Source organism: Schistocerca nitens, chromosome 11 (assembly GCF_023898315.1).
Source record: "Schistocerca nitens isolate TAMUIC-IGC-003100 chromosome 11, iqSchNite1.1, whole genome shotgun sequence".
NCBI classification, from domain to species: Eukaryota; Metazoa; Arthropoda; class Insecta; order Orthoptera; family Acrididae; genus Schistocerca; species Schistocerca nitens.
The window spans coordinates 209973758-209992734 of record NC_064624.1 but is presented as its reverse complement, the minus strand read 5'-3'; the positions used below and the strand labels follow the sequence as shown (position 1 = coordinate 209992734).

The following is an 18977-nucleotide window of genomic DNA, read 5'->3' as shown; positions in this document are numbered from 1 at the left end:
TTTCAGCTTTGTAGCCATTCTCAAGTGCATGTCAAAATGTTAAGATGTGTCTGACCAGTCTCCAACATGTCACAGTAAAAAAGAAAAGAATACTGAGAAATTATTGATCACACGGTGTAATTCTCTCTGAGATATCAAATTAACCGATTCGTGGATATTATCCTCGAGTTCCTCTATCGGATGAGGATTTGTCACTTACACTTTGTCCTTCAGTGCACCCCGCAAATAAAAAATCACACAGAGTTAAACTGGGACTTCTAGCCGGTCACATACTGTTACTAATCATTCTTTCGTCGAACACACCGCGAATTGTGCGGTAAGAAACATCGGCCGTATCGGCCCTCGCCAAATCCTGTCGAAAAAATGCGAAGCTTCCTTCTCTTTCACTCAGTTCATTAAAAGCCGGTCACATATATTTTGCTCATAACAGTGTCATTAAAGAAAATTAGGCCAATTATTCTGTCATCACTAACTGTGCACCCCACTCCTATTTTCTGATCGCGAAGGGGTTCCTCGTAAAACGCGACAGGCCTATCTGCGCCCCTACGTCGACAGTTTTGGGAAGTGACGTATCCGTGTAAATGGAAACGAGCTTCGTAAGGTAAGGATCCATTTTACGATAGCATTTCTCTGTACAGAGGTGCACAATATTTGTGTTGCTGCAAAAGATGTCCGAGAGACTTTTTTAGGGAAATTTTCGAGGCGGTACGCAATGTCATCGTGACGAGCTCCTGCGAGCACCGTACTTCGTCATTTAAGTTTCTAGCCTCGAACACTTCCCGTTTCGTGAAATGTTCTCACTTATTTGTAAACTCCATCACAACTGTGAACTCTAACACCTTGAAACTTCTGTTCAAACAATCTCCTAACAGTAAGAGTGGACTCTACACACATACGAATTGTAATAAACCCTCTTCGAAGAATTGATTAATTCGCTCTCAACACTGTTCCGTTCGCAAACTTCACCGTTACACTCGTGATGCCCGTTTCACAGATCGAGTGACACCGGCCGATCCGTTCGACCGGCAGGCGCGGCTTCCGGGGCCGGCCTGTAAAATTCTGGTCAGGCGGTCATCAGATAAATGAAACACACTGTATACGGTCTTATAGACCAGCTGTCGTACTATAGGATACGAGCTCACGTCCACGATACATAGTACAGCTTACATTGTGCACAATGAGCACCCGTTAACATACAGTACAGTGTATTTAACAGCTCATATATACCTGCAACTTGCATTCGTCACTTACGTTTCTCAACTGACCTGTTAAATGTGCCACGGCCTTTCACTGGTTTTTCATTGCGCACAATGTCATCCACATTATGTATTGTGGATACGTATATTCGTATTCTGCAAGACGACAATTGATCTGTATTATTTTTCATTATTTTTCTTTTTTTCTCGAAGATGACACGTCACAGAGAAGCCGGACATATTTTAACATTTCAACATCCAATTGGTTTCAGTATGTAGCCATTCTCGTGATTGTGTAAAGTAAATAATTAACCAGCTCCCTGTAGATAGCACTCACTACACTCTGGGAATAAAAGATCAGTCGTCTATCACACAAACAGTATTTTCTGGGTCCGTGCCAGCTGTGAGTCGACAGTTTCCTCAGAGATATTTCATAATGTCAGAAAATGGCTCTACTACAAATCGGCAGAGCACTCTTATCTCCTTTCTCGAGTACTGGCACGAGTTGCCTGGCAAGGCGAGGCCGGGCGAACGGAGAGGCTCGGTGACTGGCACACGCGGCACGGCCGGCAGCTCCGGGAGGAGCGCGGCCTCCGCACTCACCTGTCGGGAGGACAGCTGGCCCTTGTCGGACGACGACACGCCGCCGGAGCCCTTCGTCCTCTCCGAGCGGTCCTCTGGCGGCGCGGCGCCCACTGCCGGCTCCGCGGCGCCGTCGTCCGCCGCGGTTTCCCTGACGACCGGGACGTCTTCGCAGGTGTCGCCTTCCGACCCCGTCGGTTCACTGGGCATCGTGACGTAAGATATAGACGCACTTAGTGTGCCGACATTATTAGGTCATTTTAGAAATAATCGACTTTACGATCGTCAATTATTAGGTCGGTGCACAAGTTCGTAGTGTCTCCGTTTTGAATGACAGTGCTACAGTCTCGGACTTTATGCTGACGTAAATAAAATAAAGGAACGGTCGAGTTCAAACAGAGCGGCAACTCGCCGTACAGAGACCTGCCCACACCCACAAGAGATAATGTTAAGCAGCTGGTGGAGCACTGACGGAGTGGTGTGCTACGAATTGCTTTCTCGAGGTGTAACCGTCACTGCCGACGTTTATTGCCGACAACTGAGATGTCTCGCAGACGCAATCCGGGAACGGTGACTGGGAAGACCGTGTAAAGTGACGCAACTCCACCATAGCGCCTGCCCGCGTTCTGCAAGGCGGACAGGAAACACTGTTCACGAGTCGGGTAGACGAGTCATTCTGCTCTTTCACGTGATCTCGCACCTCAGAGCTTCAGCTTTTCCACATTTTATCTAACAATCTTCACGGAACTGTCTTTCCGGACGAAAATGGGCTCCGAAAGTGGCTCGAGCAGTTCTTCACCTCAAAAGAATGCGAGTTCCACAGTCGCCGAATCGAGAAGTTACCCCGGCATTGGCAAACTGTTGTAAACAGAGAAAGAGAATATTCTATTGGTGACTGAATTCTCTGTTACGTTTATGTGTCACGTTTATTAAACTTACGGAAAACAGCTACGAACTTATGCACTGACCCTATATCTAATCATTTATCTACACGTATTACTCGCCAAGGCAAACTGATAACTGCCCACAGTGACAGCACCGCCCTGTTTATGCTCGAGAGGGAGGGAGGGAGGGAGGGAGGGAGGGAGGGAGGGAGGGAGGGAGGGGAGGCAGAAATCTCGCGAGTGGAGCATTGCCACACACTCTGTCTTTGAACACCGATTAGAACGAGGACATAAATACGACATACAATGTTTTTTGAGCAAAATTCAGTCGTCAGTTGCACAGTCGAGTGCGCGGCACTTCACACTCCTCGTGTAGTACGACAGAAGACGATTGTGACAGAAAAATAGGAAGTAGGGAGTAAGTCACGGAACACGTACTGTGCAGAGGTGTACGTTTTCGTACTTAACACAGACGTCAAACGGGAGGTGTGGAATACGAGAAAATGGCAACCTGTGGTGGCGAGTAAATGGCTTCACCTGCTGTGGGCGGGGCCAGACTGTCAGAGAGCAACTCCACTCTCCAATAATGAAAACAAAGGACAAGATGATTGTAAGACAAATGAAACATACTGTAATGTTGAACATCACGGTGAGTCTTTGAGGTGCAACGATAGTATGAGAAGTTGTCTTCTACTCTAATTCACGAGTCACTCTAACGATCTGCACACCCGTTCGAGGAAATATAGGCTCGTAAAATGGAAGTAGAAGACGTGCTTTTTGACAGTACCAGTAGAAGTTATGTTATTTTGTTCCAATAACAGCTGCAAAACGAGGAGAAGTCAAGTCTTTCCTTGGCTACACGTGGGATTTTAGTGGCACCGATTAGCCGGACCTCTACTTTGAGACGATCAACTCTGGCAACCGGATTAAAAGAAAAAGGTAAATACGTCAGGTATTACATCAGCTGAAAGATCTCGTGAAATGTTCTGACTCAGCTGCAGCAGCTACATAAAACCCTAAACTGACAAGAAAAACACTTCGACAGGTATTGTTATTTAGCTTCATCGGTTTCAGCAGATTAATCTCCCATCTACAGCAGCCAACACAAAATTAGGATATTCCTTATTTTTAGACCTTGGCCATACATTTATGTAAAATATACAAAGTGTATAAGAAGTACAAGAAACCAAAGAAGGGAGAAGAATTTAAAGTCAAGTGACAACAGATAAAAACTTTGAGGTCTGTCAATGACACTGTAACTCTGCCGGAGACGGCAAAAGAGTCGGAAGAGCAGCTGAGTGGAGTGGGCGGTGCCCTCAGAGGAGTACATGAAATGAACATCAACAACATAAAACCAGGATAATGGAATTTAGCTGATGGTGGCTGAACAAGAAAGGATGAAAAATGTAGCGTGGCAATGGCAAAGAAAGAGTTTGTGAAGAAGAGATATTTGCTAACATCGTACACAGATTTAAGTCTTCGGAAGTCTCTTGTGAAGATATTTGTTTCGGGTGTTGCAATGTATGGAAGTGGAACATGGACGATAAACAGTTTAGATGAGAAGAGGATGGAAGCTTTTGAAATGTGGTGCTACATAAGAATACTGAAGATTAGATGGGTAGGTCATGTAACTAATGAGGTGGTACTGAATAGCAGAGGGGAGAAAAATCTGTGACACAACCCGAGTAGAATAAGTGATCGGTAGATAGGACACGTTGTGAGGCATCGAGGGATTACCAACTTAGTACTGGAGTGAAGTGTGGGGGGTGTAAAAATAGTAGAGGGAGACCAAGAGATGAATACACTAGGCAGATGGAGAAGGATGTAGGTTGCAGTATTGTCAAGTTCAGTATAACATAACGATTCTTTCAGAAAATTGATGATATTGCATTCTCATAAACAACTGTGTATGTCCCAGCTTTGGTGTATTGTATTGTTGTACAGTAGTTTAAATCTTTCCAGTACTCGGGGATGCGAGTTTGATAAACTGAAAACAGAAGTGCATAGTGAACAGTAAGACACAGTGAGAATCCTCATGTATTAAACAGCAGACCGAGTGAGAAGGCCGAGTGTGCAGTTTGTGGTGGGAAATTTAGTAGCGAACAACGAGAATGCACCGAAATAGTAATTTACATGAAGTTTGACGAAATAAATCTCGAGTGAACAGCCTGGTATGAGTGTGCATAGGACACACTGATACCAGGCTGTTCACCAGAGATTTATTTCGTCATAAAATACGCCTGGAGAAATTGAAGAGTCACATTACATGAAGTTTGTCAAACAAAGCTGCACTTTAATTTAATGCTTTAAGATCAAAAATTGGTAACAACCTATTGGTGAAGCTTTGTTGAATTTTCACTAACATTTGTAAGTTCTACTGCATCTATCCAAGGGATGTTTTCAATAATTAAAGATTTGTAAACACTTGAGAAAAGCAGACTTAAGTTCTGTAAATGCTCTGACAATGATAAAATCACATTTGTTAGCCTCTGTACAATTTGATTCTTACAGAAAAAAAACTTTTAGTGTGTATACACACCATTAAGAAGTACCAACGAGTCTGTAAAGTCATGTCCAATGCAGATTTGTGTTTATATTTACATCCAAATAGTACACGGAAGAGTGTTTTTAACATCTCAAGAGCAGCAGGTACATTACGTGAAAATAAATTATTATTAACCTATACTGAAGACAATTTTGTCATGCCCTGACTTTTATTCGCAGTCCTGAATTTTTGTGCATTATTTGGAAATGTCCTGAATTAGGCTAAACATAATACGGAAATCCACCCCATGGGTCAAAGAAATATACGTTCAATGTCCCCTGTTACCGTATTTACTCGAATCTAAGACACACTTTTTTCCCAGTTTTTGTAACCCAAAAAACTGGCCTGCGGCTTAGAATCGAGTGCAAAGTAGCAGAAGTTCTGAAAAATGTTGGTAGTTGTTGCCACAACTAACTTCTGCTGTCAAATATATGTCGCGCTACACAGGTATGCTTTGCAGGCACAAAGATAAATACTGACGCCAAAACCTCTGCGTCAGAAAATAAATTAAAAGGTAGAAAAATGTAAACATTATGCCATGTATTCTTTCGTGTTTGCTGCTATTTCATTTAAATCCTGTCTGCCTAACAAACTACAAAACTAGAACAGCTAACGCGGAAGAATATACATATCATGTCATGTTTATATTCGTACTATTCTTATGCTGAATAGTGATACAGTCAGAAACTAAGCACAGCAACTCACTAGATTTTTAAATCTAGGATGATCCTAATTTCTGTGCTGAATTTAATGTACTAAAGAGTCATCCGCAACTATTTTCAAATGGAGAAAAATTTTCGCTAAACTGTGGTTCAGAACATCTTCTATCATACACAGTCTATTATTTGGTTCTTGTTGATCACTATCAAAGAAAGCAGCAGTTTAAGTAACAACAAATAGCAGTCTCTTGGCGTTGTTTCGGTTAGAGACAATTCCTCTCTCTCTCTCTATTTTTTTTTTCTTTTTTTTTTTTCTTCACCGTACGATATCTTGTACCCACATGTGGCGGGACTTTGAATTTCGCTGTGCTACACTCGTTCCCTCAGATATAAATTATACCGTCGCAGCTGTATGAGCGCTCGACAGCAGAGAAAATATATAAGAAAATGAAGGTACTAAAAATGTAACTCTTTTTGTTTTGCTATCCGTCTTGTGCCTCTCGAGAGCGGAAGCTTAATGCAGACGTAAAAACTTATTAGCTATACTTGGTCTGATTAAGACGAAAAACAACTTATTGATGTGCAGATGTATTGTGGAAGTTTGTATGAAATCCAGAGAATGGAAGCAGCAACATAAAATACATTGCGTTTAATCTCAAGACGATTTTGATTTGTATAAATTAGTGATTCCTGGACGATTGCAAGATCTCAGAGCAGCTACTACTTTTCACGCAGAAATGATGTAGGAGATTTTTGAAGAACTGGAGCCGCACGAAGGAAGACATGTTAACATGGTAAAGGATGAACTCTTATCTACGCCATTTCCCCCTGTTAATCACATTTTGTTATTCTCTGTTCTTTTTCAAATAATTTTTGTTGTGGAGATTGGTTTGACTTTTGCTCAGAAACGCCACAAAGACCACCCCAACAATAGCTTTTCCGAATCACAAAGTCTGATAACTTTTCTGTAATACGAAGTCCGATTTGCATTTCATCCTTTCCCTTTTTCACGGTCATTAACGATTTTTAAAACCCCCTTTTTATTCACCATTTCTTCCCACATTTTCAACCTTTTCTTTTCTTCTCTTTTTCTTTTTTATTAACCACTACACAGAAATTGTCGCACCCACGTATTTGTACGAGCTGACCGATTCCGACTGTGTAGGTGTAGGATAGCATTTTTTGCATTTTGTCAAACGTAGAATTTTACACTCCCGAACATTTAAAGTAACGCTGCCGGCACACTCACAGTGGAGCCCTGTCGGCCGCGGGCTGCGCCGGCTCGGCGGTGTCCAGGAGGATCTCGAGCGAGTCGTGCAGCCGGCTGGAGCGCAGGCTGTCGTCCGGCCCGCCGCTGCCGCTGCCGCCCGCCGCGTCCTCGCCGTCCTCCCCGTCGGCGCCGTTGCCGGTGCCGCCGGCCGTCAGCGAGGAAGCCATCTCGGGCGCGGCGAGGGGCGGCACGCCGACCGGGCCGGGCGAGGCGGGGACCGCCCCCGCGCGCCCGCCCACGCTCGTCACCGCCACCGACACCGCCTTGCCGTACAGGTCCACCACCGCGTAGACTTTCTGTACCGGTGGGAGACGCGCGAATATCGTAAAGACGAGACGATTCTCGTGGGTGTGGGACGTGTCAGAAAGTATAACGTAAAACATTTGTCAGGAGATTTTCGAAATAGGTGAATACGATGAGGTCAACTGGAACAGCTAATATTTACAGAAGTAACACACTGTCAGAATGAATCGTTGTTATGCACTATTAATAAATTTATCACTCACGAAATACCTAATCTTGACTGTTGTGACCGAGTGCTGTCAAAACTGAAATCAAGCGCACATTTTTACTTAAGCTGGCCCAACAGTCTCTGTTAAGATATTCATCTATAGAGTAGAAGGAGTTGCTTATCAAAAAGTCCTTCAAACTCTGTTTAAACTGTTCTTGATCTGAAACCAAGTTTTTAATGGTTGGTGGCAATTTATTAAAAACGTGTGTTCCCGAATATTGGACCCCTTTTTGTACCGAGGTAAGTGATTTAAGGTCTTTATGTAGATTGTTCCTATTCCTAGTATTCATACTACACATTGAGCTATTGGTTGGAAATAGAGATGTATTACTTGCAACAAATTTGATTAAGGAATAAATATACTGAGAAGGTGAGGTTACGATACAAAGTTCCTCGAACAGATTCCTACATCACGTTCTTGAATTCACACCACAAATTATTATCACACACTTTTGCACCATAGAAAGTTGTGTTCGGTTTGATGAGCTGCCCAAGGATATGATCCCATATGACATAAGAGAATGAAAGTAAGCAAAGTATGCAAGTGTTTTTATATTTATCTCTCCTACATCTGACATCATTCTCACTGCAAATACAGACTCGTTTAGGCGCTTAAGCAATTCTGTGATACGCCCTTCCCAAACGAATTTATTATCGAGTTTTAATCCCAGAAATTTAACACTGTCAACCTCTTCGATCTGCACGTCTTCGTATGTTATGCACATGCTGGAAGGAAAACTTTACAGGTTTTGAACTGCATATAGTGATTGTACTGAAAGTTTAAAGACAGTGAATTAGCTTTAAACCACTTGTTAATGTCAGTGAAAATTTGATTAGTAGCTATTCTAAATCTGTATTTGATCCTATTAAGAAATTTTTTTACATATATTACACAACGACGCACTATCCGTCTGAAAAGGTCCGAGACTAACTTTATTCCCGGCCTACGAGTTATGTTAATGCAGTAATGAAGTGCATTCGATACATAATCTTCCGAAGCAGAGAAACGTGTGTGCAGAGTATGTCCCGCACACCTCAACTACCAAACGAGAATGGTGGCACTCGCTGCAAGTGAACTGAAATGCAAAATGTAGACCATTTCTTCCCCCTTTCGTACCCATTCACTTCAACTGTGTACATTAAATTTCACAGTCTCTTATTAGCAACAGAAATATTTTTCCACAGTGGAAACCTCATGTACACATCTCAGTGTTCAATGTTTCTATCACATAAAAGTCGTGCCAGCTTCTGGGCACCATTATAAAAATACTTCAACAAGTCAGTGTAGCAGGGCACAACAGTTTGTGACTGCCAGAACACCTGGAAGTGGTTGGGTAGTTACTTGTATTCCACTGTACAAATGATTGTTATTTTGCATGCTTTGAAAATGGGTACACATTTTTGCATAAATCTTGCATCTAAAAAAACACCCAAAGAGCATTAAACCACGTAGAAAAAGTGTCCTTCCTCCACAAAAAATTGATGTCTGAAAGGGTTACAGAAAAACTGACCACAGGTGTCGAGATGCAGTGTTACCAACATGAACCTACCACAAAACGACAAGGTGCAAGAATTCACGGGAAGGGTCCACACCTTGACAATTGTGGAAAAGTTATCAAAAAACGAGGGTCATCCACAAAGTAAGTTTCATTTGGTTATATAGAACAAATGTGTACAGATACAGAAAAAATATTTATTCTACAAAAATCTACAACTGTTACATTACTTTTCTATACAGCTTCCGAAATTTTGTAGGCCCTTGTCACAGCGTGGAACAAGTTTTTGTACGCCTTCTTCGTAGAAGGTTGCCATTCGTGTATTCGACTGTGTGGTAACGTGTTCTTTCAGATCGCCACCATCGTTAAGTGTCGATCACCGAGGACAGATCGTGAGATTTGCGGAACTTCTATAGGGAGGGCACTAAGTGTAAACTTACAGTTGTGCTTAATCTTCTCTTCAGTTCTGTGAACCAGTTCATCAGTAACCACAGACGGGCGTCCACTTTGTTCTTCATCGTAAACTTGATCACGTCCTCCATTGAACAGTCTGACCCATCTTCTAACCATTGAATCACTCCTAGCATTTTGCCCGTAAACCTCACAGATTTACTGATGAATTTCATTCGGTTTAACTTTCTTTGAATTTAGAAAACGAACCACAGATCCGATTTCACACACGGCGGCATTTTAAATTACGCGTGACATTATAAAGAAGCACTACAAAGCACACAGCGATCTGAAAATGGCGTACACGTCTCCTCCTCGAGTCGGAGTAACTTCCGCGCGTCCTCGGAACTGCGATAGTAGCGCTGTCGCGGACAGGAATAGAAACGGAACTTACTTTGCGGACGACGCTCGAATGTGAAAGGAATTATCACAGATGACTATGCGACCGTCAATTCAGTAACCTATCTCCAGGAAATGAAGGTACAACAGCAACACCACCGATAAAGCGTGCCCGAAGAGACTGTATTACATCGTGTTTGTCGCCACTCTCATCTCGGCACGGAAAGTTCCGTCAATTGACGGAAGTGACCGATTGTCATTCTAGGTGCTGTGCTGCTCGACTCGGTTATGTCTCTTAAATATTTAGGGTCAATGTTGCAAAGGGATACGAAACGGAATGGGCACGTAGGTCATTTGTAGTGAAGGCAAACGGTCACCTTCGGTTTATTGGAAGGATTCTAGGAAAGTGTAGCCGACACATACAGGAGACCTCGTACACGGCGCTGGGGCGACCGAGTCTCGAGTACTGCTTTAAGTGTTTGCATTCCCAACAGATCAGATTAAAGGAATGCACTGAAAAACCTCAAAATTGCCCTTGCTAAACCGTTTACCAATAGGTTTTTGTACATCCATCCTTTCGATTGGACGTCTCGGGTACCACGGCGGTTCACTATTTTAAGAAAATGAAACGCCTACAGCCGTCCTTACGATCTTACCTATCGTGTAACTACCAGTTTCGGCACTTCAGTGCACTACCTCCAGGCCTCAGTTGACACTGAAGGCGTTACCTGTACCCACATATATACACCGCAATAGTGGCCGACATAACCGATTATGGAGACTACCTGTAAATGTGATGTTAGCACTCCGATCAGTTGGCCGTCAACGGTCGGAGTGCCGACACCACAGTTACAGGTTGTCCGCGTAAGCCAGTTACATCGGCCACCGACGCATCGTATATATGTACCGTAATAATCCCTTCGGCACGAACTGAAACCTGAAGATGGCGCACGGAAGTGCCAAAACTGATATCCACACAAAAAAAATAAATTCGTAAGGGTGGCAGTATGCGTTTCATTTTCTTATAATAGTTTACTGACAGGTACAGAAGTTTCCACTACCTCAAACACTGTTAAGTTTAGTGAGCAGGCATTTGCGACAGACTGCGGAATAATCCTACTGCCACTAATGTTTACGTGAAAGGATTGCGAAGACGAGGAGAGAGGAATCGAGATCGTACGGAGGCTTATAAAGACTTGTTTTCCCTCACTTCATTGAGGGTGGAACAAGGAAGATGACAACTGAGCAGTGTGAAGCAACAAAATTACACTCCGTGCTTTCGCCCCCTATGGCAATCGATCTGAGAAATCTGTGAGGCAACTTTTGGATAATGTTCGTATAAAAAATGTGGACTGACAGATACAGATAAAAATAATTCGACAAGAGACTGACACACATCAGGAGCACCTGTATGCCCTACAATCTCAAAATTGATAACAGTACGCTTTAGGACGTTACGATTTTCAGCACCGAAGAGCTTTCTTCAGTTTGTCCGTCTTCCACTCAGTGCCTCCTAAACGTGGTGAGCAGCAATCGATCCTTTTCCCATTATTATTCCATCCCATATTTTCCACTGTTCAACTAAGCACGACATTAGGCAGATTACAGAAATTGAGAAAGGTGCGAGTTAATTAGAAATGACTATAAGAATTAAAAAAACAAATCAAAGACAGACAAAGTACTCGGCAAACAGACACTGAGATAGGCATCTACATGTGTACTCTGCAGACGACTGTGACACGTGTAGCAGGCAACGTGCAGTAATGAGATCACAAAAAGCCACCAATGAGGATGAATTGTATGTAAAAGGAAGCAAAAGCATATGGCTTGAAGACAATCAGCCTCTTATTTAGTTGCATAGATGGAGAGAAGAGAAGACTGGATCAATGTGGAGACGTAGAGACGGTGGGAGACAGAAGACGGGAGAGCCCTACGCTTCCAGACACTGGCTGGCAACTGCACAACTTGTTGTTGTTGTTGTTGTTGTTGTTGATGATGATGATGGTAACAGCAACACACACATTATTAAACAATGCTCATGCCAGACAGCAAGCTTTACAATGGCTGTGGTTTCATTTTCTTTCTTGGAGTCAGTTTTAAATACGATAGTAGGGCATTTAAACGATTACACAAATTGCTTCTCCTCACATATAAGTTTAAACAACAATTCTGAAACAACAGTATGGTGTTGTGTTTCCTTTCTTGCAGTCGAATTTGAGGAGAAACAGGAATGTCGTATTTATAGCTTACCAGCTTACGATTAGAATACAACTACAGAATCTGAATGGTCCAAAACTTGGTAATCTTGCCCTTTCGGACATTAAATTATGCAAAATACTGTCACTGAAGTTACTATTCTCAAATACAAATACAAATAATAATAATAATAATAGTCAAAAAGAAATTCTACAGACAGTAACCAAAATCACCAACTGTATGCCTTACAAAGAAATCTTTCAGATTGCCGCAAAATTAGTATTTTAACACCTATCCAGACGAAAAACGATAAAGCACCTCCTGATAACTATTGCCACATCTCACTCATACCAAACTTATCAAAATTTATCGATTGCTGTATGCACAAACAGACGAATGAGCAATTTGAGCAATATAATCCACTTAGCTTGTCACAATACGGTCCACTTTAAAATCAGTTCAAACCATCATCGCAGAAATGTATGTTTCTTCTGAGAGTAAGAAAATAACCTGTGCAAGTCTTCTGGATTTGAGAAAAGCTTCTGATACTGTCCCCCAGTGCATACTTATCAAAAAGCTCCAGTTCTATTTGTGTAGGTACCTACAGGATTTATCTGCACACACAAATGAGATATATTAATTCGTATAGGTGCCAGTCGTGTGCACCGTAGACATATTAATTAGTATTATGCCACATTAATGTAATGCGAGAGGATGGTGGAATAATTAAAAACTACGTACCTTCAGATTTTTTACATTATCCCTCTCGTTCTAATGTTCGCAACATCGCTCTTCCGTTCTTGTCCACCGTAGTGTGAGGACGCACATTTGTTCTTCGTGTGTCTGACGACTAAAAAGTGCCCAGTTATACCGCTAAATTCTTTGCCGAGTAAACAGTAAGTGGTTAACTGGTAATACGTATCTTTAACTACTGGAACAGTTTTAAGAATCACAGTCAATTTATGACGACACTGTGGACACTGTCAACTACCGGCAAGACAGAGCAACTCCCCATTTTTCCACAATTGTCGGGCACTATCTTACAGACACTTTTCACGAGTCTGAGGAATATCGACCGAAAACCGATAACCTTAGACAGTTGAAAACCTGTATTTTTTGCAGCTGTGCAGGAAACGAGGTCAGGTATGTTTGTGAGTATTTCAGGCTACACACAAACATTGGGGCTCACGCTTCCATTTGTACTGAACAGCACCGAATTTCTATAACGAAATTCCTCAATGTACGTTCACCATTTTAATAAGCAGTAAAGTGTTCGACTGGAAGACGGCAAGGAGCTTTACAGACACCCTGTAGTTGCCCGTCAGTGTGACGCACTAGTGGTCCGAATTTCTCAGAAGGAAATTTGCACAAAGTCACGATCGCACTACACTGTCAGTAAGGTAGAACAGAACTCGACCGGAGAAACTACACGACCACATCCCTGCCGAGGGTACGACTGTCGCCATCCGACGGCAGTTACCTTCGGCACGTACGGCACGGCGACGCCCACGTCCTCGCCGTTGAGCGAGAAGCTGAGGGCCCCGTCGGCGGCGCGCCGGACTCCCACGCGGTCGCCGACCGTCAGCCACTCGAGGCTGGGGCAGTAGCAGTGCTGCAGCGTGCGCCCGTTCTTCTGCACCTCGTTGCCTGGAGCACACACAATGCAAACTCAGTCAGTCAGGGTGTATACGTGGACAAGGAAAAAAAACTCCCGGATTTCCCAGTTCAAAATACACTTTCTCCCGGGTGAAAATACACTTTTTCCGTGTTAAGTGACAGGATACTTTCCCTCGGAGCTGTAAAACTTATCAATCCTTTGAAGGATTAAGGTTTCATGCTCCGGCTTGAGCTTCCAGGCACATTAGCAAATGACCGCTAGTGGAAAAAAAAAAGTTTGATGTGCAGCAACAAGTACACTGCATATTGTCATATTATGAAGGTATAAATTCAAATTCCGCCAAATACAGCACGTTAGTTACCGTAGCACTGAAATCGAGATTGTGATGTGGTTTTGTAAGTCAATCAAAGCTCGTGTCACGTGTTCTCGCAAGCCAATAAAAGCGGATATTCGGATCACAGAACTCGTGATGTAGTCAGTCGACAGCAACAACACTGGTCAGTAGTTCGAATACACAAGTATGAAAAGTTAATGGTTTAAAATAACATACAAGTGTGGCTACAGGAAAAGCTGCTCTTTCAGATATAATACTGGTCTCGAAGATCAATTAGCCATCAGAAAAGCCAAGCTTTTTCGTGTATAAATTGGTCTTTTTTTTCATGTTTTACACTTCAAGATACATCACACAAATGTACCAGTAAACTTTCAAGTTTTAAACGGAGTCAAACTCTCTACGATTTAATAAATTCAGTGCACATTCTCGTAGGCAACATAATTCATCTTGCGTAAAAGGAAATTTACATTGAAAGTGTCGCTTTTCCAACCACCATTCGCTATATTTTACCGCGAGCTATCAGAAACAGGTTTGTTTCAGCAGTTGCCAGCCAGAAAACAGTTGCTATTACCTGTGCGCAGCTACAATGACGTAGGAAGCCTGTATATTCGTACCTTTAAAGCAGTAAGAGAACTTACATAAGGTAATAAAAGAAACAGGACATCAGATGGTACTCCAAGAGCATCGAAATTTTGTAAACCGTACTAAAATACCCCATTCTGCTTAAAGTAAACATTCATATGTACAGGATCACAGTGAAGTAGGCCCCATCCTGATATTAAGCTTTTCAGTGGGGTTTTCGGGATGTAAATTTTCTTGTAGTACCAATGCTGCATTATCTCGTGTTTGGTTCTTTATTGTCAATAATGCCAAACGGGACAGGAAAAGAAAATGTGCGCTTTAAATCCAGCAAACAGATGAATAGTCCGAAATGAAACTTCGTTTCAAATAAATTGACTGCCTCAGCGGGAAATATCAATAACAGCCAAATTTCTTTAGCAAACCGACGAACTTCACCGTTCTGCAAGGTGATTAATGCTCGACTGTTGAAAACTTCGAAATAAAATAAAACCAAAAATGTGAAACGAATAACGTATTTTAGCCTTCCATAATTATGTGAATCTATTTTAATTCAACTGATGTCGCCCGGTCACAGAAGTCCATTTTATTTTTATTTGACGAGAGAGTTGTACGCAAAGAGGAAAAGGCAAAATCATCGAATGTAAACTCTGCGGGCCACAAAAAGTTTTCCGGGTAGCAGCTGACTCCTCGCTACAGGCGATACTCCCAACAGCCACACTTCAAGCAGCCACAACTGGGAGAATGTACTGTTCATACGCGACTCAACTGCGCAGGAGCACGAGCCCGCTGCCATCTGCTCAAACGAAGCTAACGTAAACAAGTGTGACGTTACGCTCAAAAATGGTTCAAATGGCTCTGAGCACTATGGGACTTCACATCTGAGGTCATCAGTCCCCTAGAACTTCAAGATACTTAAACCTAACTAACCTAAGGACATCACACGCATCGATGCCCGAGGCAGGGTTCGAATCTGCGACCGTAGATGTTGCGCGGTTCTAGACTGTAGCGCCTAGAACCGCTCGGCCACACCGGGCGGCCGTTACGCTCATCGCAAGCAGTTTGCTGTTATGAAGTATTGCATAGTGTTTTGCCCTAATGCCTTTAACACATTGTGCTGTTGACAGACGTTTGCGTGTGCAGTTTGTTTCATTGTAAATGGCGCATTTCCTTTGCAACTGAACTTTTACTTTATTTTTTCTCTCGTTTATGTTTTATTGCCGTAATATAATTTTGTAGTAGCGGGATAGACTAATATTCTTTGTTAGACTACCTGTTGCTAGCAATCAAAATTTTAAAAAAATTTAATTGAAAACTAAAACACTGAAAAATTCCCCGAATTCTAAAAAATTCCTGTATTTTTCCCGGTTTCGTCCCGGATGAAAAAATTCCCGGGTTTTTCCCGGATCTTCCGGTTGTCCCGGGACGTATACACCCCGGTTAGTACACAGTGGACCGTGGCGAGCTACCCGAAGCCGTACTCCACACGCCGCGTCGCGGGATACGGCAGAGGGTACTCGCGGTGGCACTGCCGTCTCCTCGCCTCGCTCGTTTCGTTAACGGACGGTGCGCCGGGTGGTGCGGCAGCTCGGTAAATGGCACAGCGGTGCAAGATTACTGGTGCCAAAACTGGGTCAATGTTAACACCGTGTCAAACTCTCAGACATTTGTCGAAAAACTCGAGAAAATGAAAATGGGTCGAAACGGAGTAGCGTTCGGTCGGGACGTGGTGTCACTTTTCACGAGGGTGCCAGTACGAGACGTGCCAGATGTTACGGTCCGGTAGTTTCCGCCCGGAATAGTCGTCATTCCGTCACGTTTTAATGACTACGTACTTCTCGTACTGGGACGAATATTACGAAATGACAGATCACACAGCAACGGGCTCACCACTGTCTTCTGCAATCGTGAATTTCTTCGTGGAGCTCCCACAGGTACGTCAGTGACACCTTACTCGTACGGCCTCACAGTGAAAATACACAGCAGCAGTTCACAGATCAAACGAACAGCGTCCATCCCGACATTAAATTTACTGTCGAGACAGAGAAGGTGGCGAGTTACCGTCCTCGAGTGTTTTAAACGAGAGGAAAGCAGAAGGCCGACTCAGTCATTCGGTGTACAGGAAACTGACGCACAAAGATCGAGCTTTGAACACCGGTAGTTTTCACGACCCTGCACACGAGAAAGTGGTCCCGAACACGTTAATACACAGAGCCGAAGTTATTTCTGACGACGACGACGGCCTACGGTCCGAACTGTAGCGCTCGAGGCACGTGTTCGGGGAGAACGGCTACAGAGAAAGAGAAATTGCATGCGCTTTCAGGTGTCACCGAAGGAGGACGCCTCCGAATCGGCAGAAGGAGCCGAGCCGGCAGCTTTCCTGCCGTACTACGGGGCAACGAGCAGCGAGTTAGTACTCTTACTACAGGGACGTGGATCGCGACCAGTGTTTCGGCCCTTCGCAGAGGTTAGAGATACGACGCGCCCCGTTAAATACAATATAACTCTCAGTGTGCCGGGTGCGTACGTCGTCCCTCGCAAGTCCGGTAGCATCTACAAAGGCCTGACAATTCGCACAGCTGCGGAGTGTCGTACCGAGCACGAGAGACGTATTAAGCGAAGGGATCTCAGCGAGTCGGCCACGGCCGAGCAGTGCCTCGAAAATGGACACAAAATAACAGTTTGAGAACACGAGGGTCTCTGCTCGCACATCGACGTACTGGGACTCGGTTAAAAAAGCAGTAGCTGAGATTAGAACAAACGGCAACAATTTCAACAAAGACCGGGGCTACACGACGAGTAGGACACGGGGCGGGCTCCGGATGTCTTGTAGGGAGGCGGGAGTGGCAGTTTCAAACTCAGCACGGGGCACTCTCGCCACCCGACGCCATCCCGGAGCTGCCGAGAGCTGTCCGGTCACGTACCGCACACGTGTCGTTTCGGCCCTCCGAGATCGGTGCCGGTGGCCGTAATCCTAAGTGTATAAGTGAGAAATGGTGTCACTCCCGGCAGTCGGTAGTTTTACTCCCGATGACAACGGCGGAGCTAACCACAGAAAGCTCGAGAATTTTATCAGAGATGACGCAGTTTGAAATTCCAGAAGATTTTATCCAGTTGTGACGCCGTGAAAGACTCCGGACATTGTAGTGATTGCTGGGACTGATGCAAAACAAAGTTGACTGATGCAAAACAAAGTGTACGGAATAGAACAAATGTGCCACATACCTGCCAACTTTGTAAAACCAAAATTCGGGAGATTCAGTTTTAAAAATTGGGAGGTTCGAACAGCAAAAAAGAATGTGGCTTATTTTCCGTATAATCTCGAGACAACTGACGTGGCTGCGCTTTAGCGAGTGTGAATGCACGAGCTTCAATGAACTGCAAACAACAGTCGACCAGTTGTAAAATACAGGTTTATAAAACCTCGATCAGGGTCTCGACAGTCTTCTTCGGAAGGTATTGTCGGTAGAATGACGTTACCTATATCTGATTAGGTGAATGTGTCTAGTACGTGTGCACACTGTCCACTTAATCGACATTTAAAATACACGACTCAAAGGTAGTAGCTCTCTACTGTAGAGCTTTGTCTTATAAGTTTTCGAGACACCGCACATTTGACAGTGAATCCAATAACAGGTAGTATGCCACTCGAGACGTTTGTATACGTACGAGAAATATAAAACACAGTGTCAGATTGTATGTACTGTAAGTATTCCACGTACAGAGCTGGTGACGTGTGCTGTTGGCTTAAAAGTAGGGGCACCAGCCTCGGGTCACCTCCGGCAGCTGGCAGTCCCACACCTATTGAACACGCACAGCAGCAAAGAGCAACTCGTGCGATTTCACGAGTACGTATTCATTACTAGAATTAAAATAAAAAAACTGCCACTAAAAATCGAACGACTTATAAAGAGCTTGCAGGCTCAGGTAAAAGGCACGAATAGACAACTGTAACAAACACGACTGACAGAGCAAAATGCACCGAGGAAATATATCGTATCGTGCCTCACACGCGTACGGGAAAACCGTACGAGTGATGGAAATTTATCGAGTAGCACGTGAGATCGCGTGCGGATGAGGCACGAGAAAGTACTTCGAGTCGACCGGTACCACGCGACACGAACGATGCCGAACCGAACAGACGAGAAAGGGATCGACAAATAAACACTCGTCATCAGTCTAATGTAACCTACGGACTCACAGTGAACGACTAGACGCGTGGCACAGCCTTAAGAAATTAAAATTAAGGCAACAACAGCTGTAGAATGCAAATATTTGGACCTCAAAAGTCGTTTAGCGGTAAGTGCCCAACCGGCCA

General features: G+C 43.7%; 1 protein-coding gene across 1 annotated transcript in view; it reads right to left on the bottom strand.

Annotated features, from left to right (window-relative positions):
- Window positions 1-18977, bottom strand: part of LOC126212792 (neuralized-like protein 4) — a 303166-nt gene that overhangs the window by 99761 nt on the left and 184428 nt on the right. The window contains exons 20-23 of the mRNA XM_049940194.1: window positions 13609-13775; window positions 7311-7432; window positions 7116-7226; window positions 1800-1980 (exon numbers count right to left, since the gene is read on the bottom strand). Of these exons, the coding sequence (XP_049796151.1) occupies window positions 1800-1980; window positions 7116-7226; window positions 7311-7432; window positions 13609-13775 (581 nt within the window). The remainder of the gene's footprint in view (window positions 1-1799; window positions 1981-7115; window positions 7227-7310; window positions 7433-13608; window positions 13776-18977) is intronic.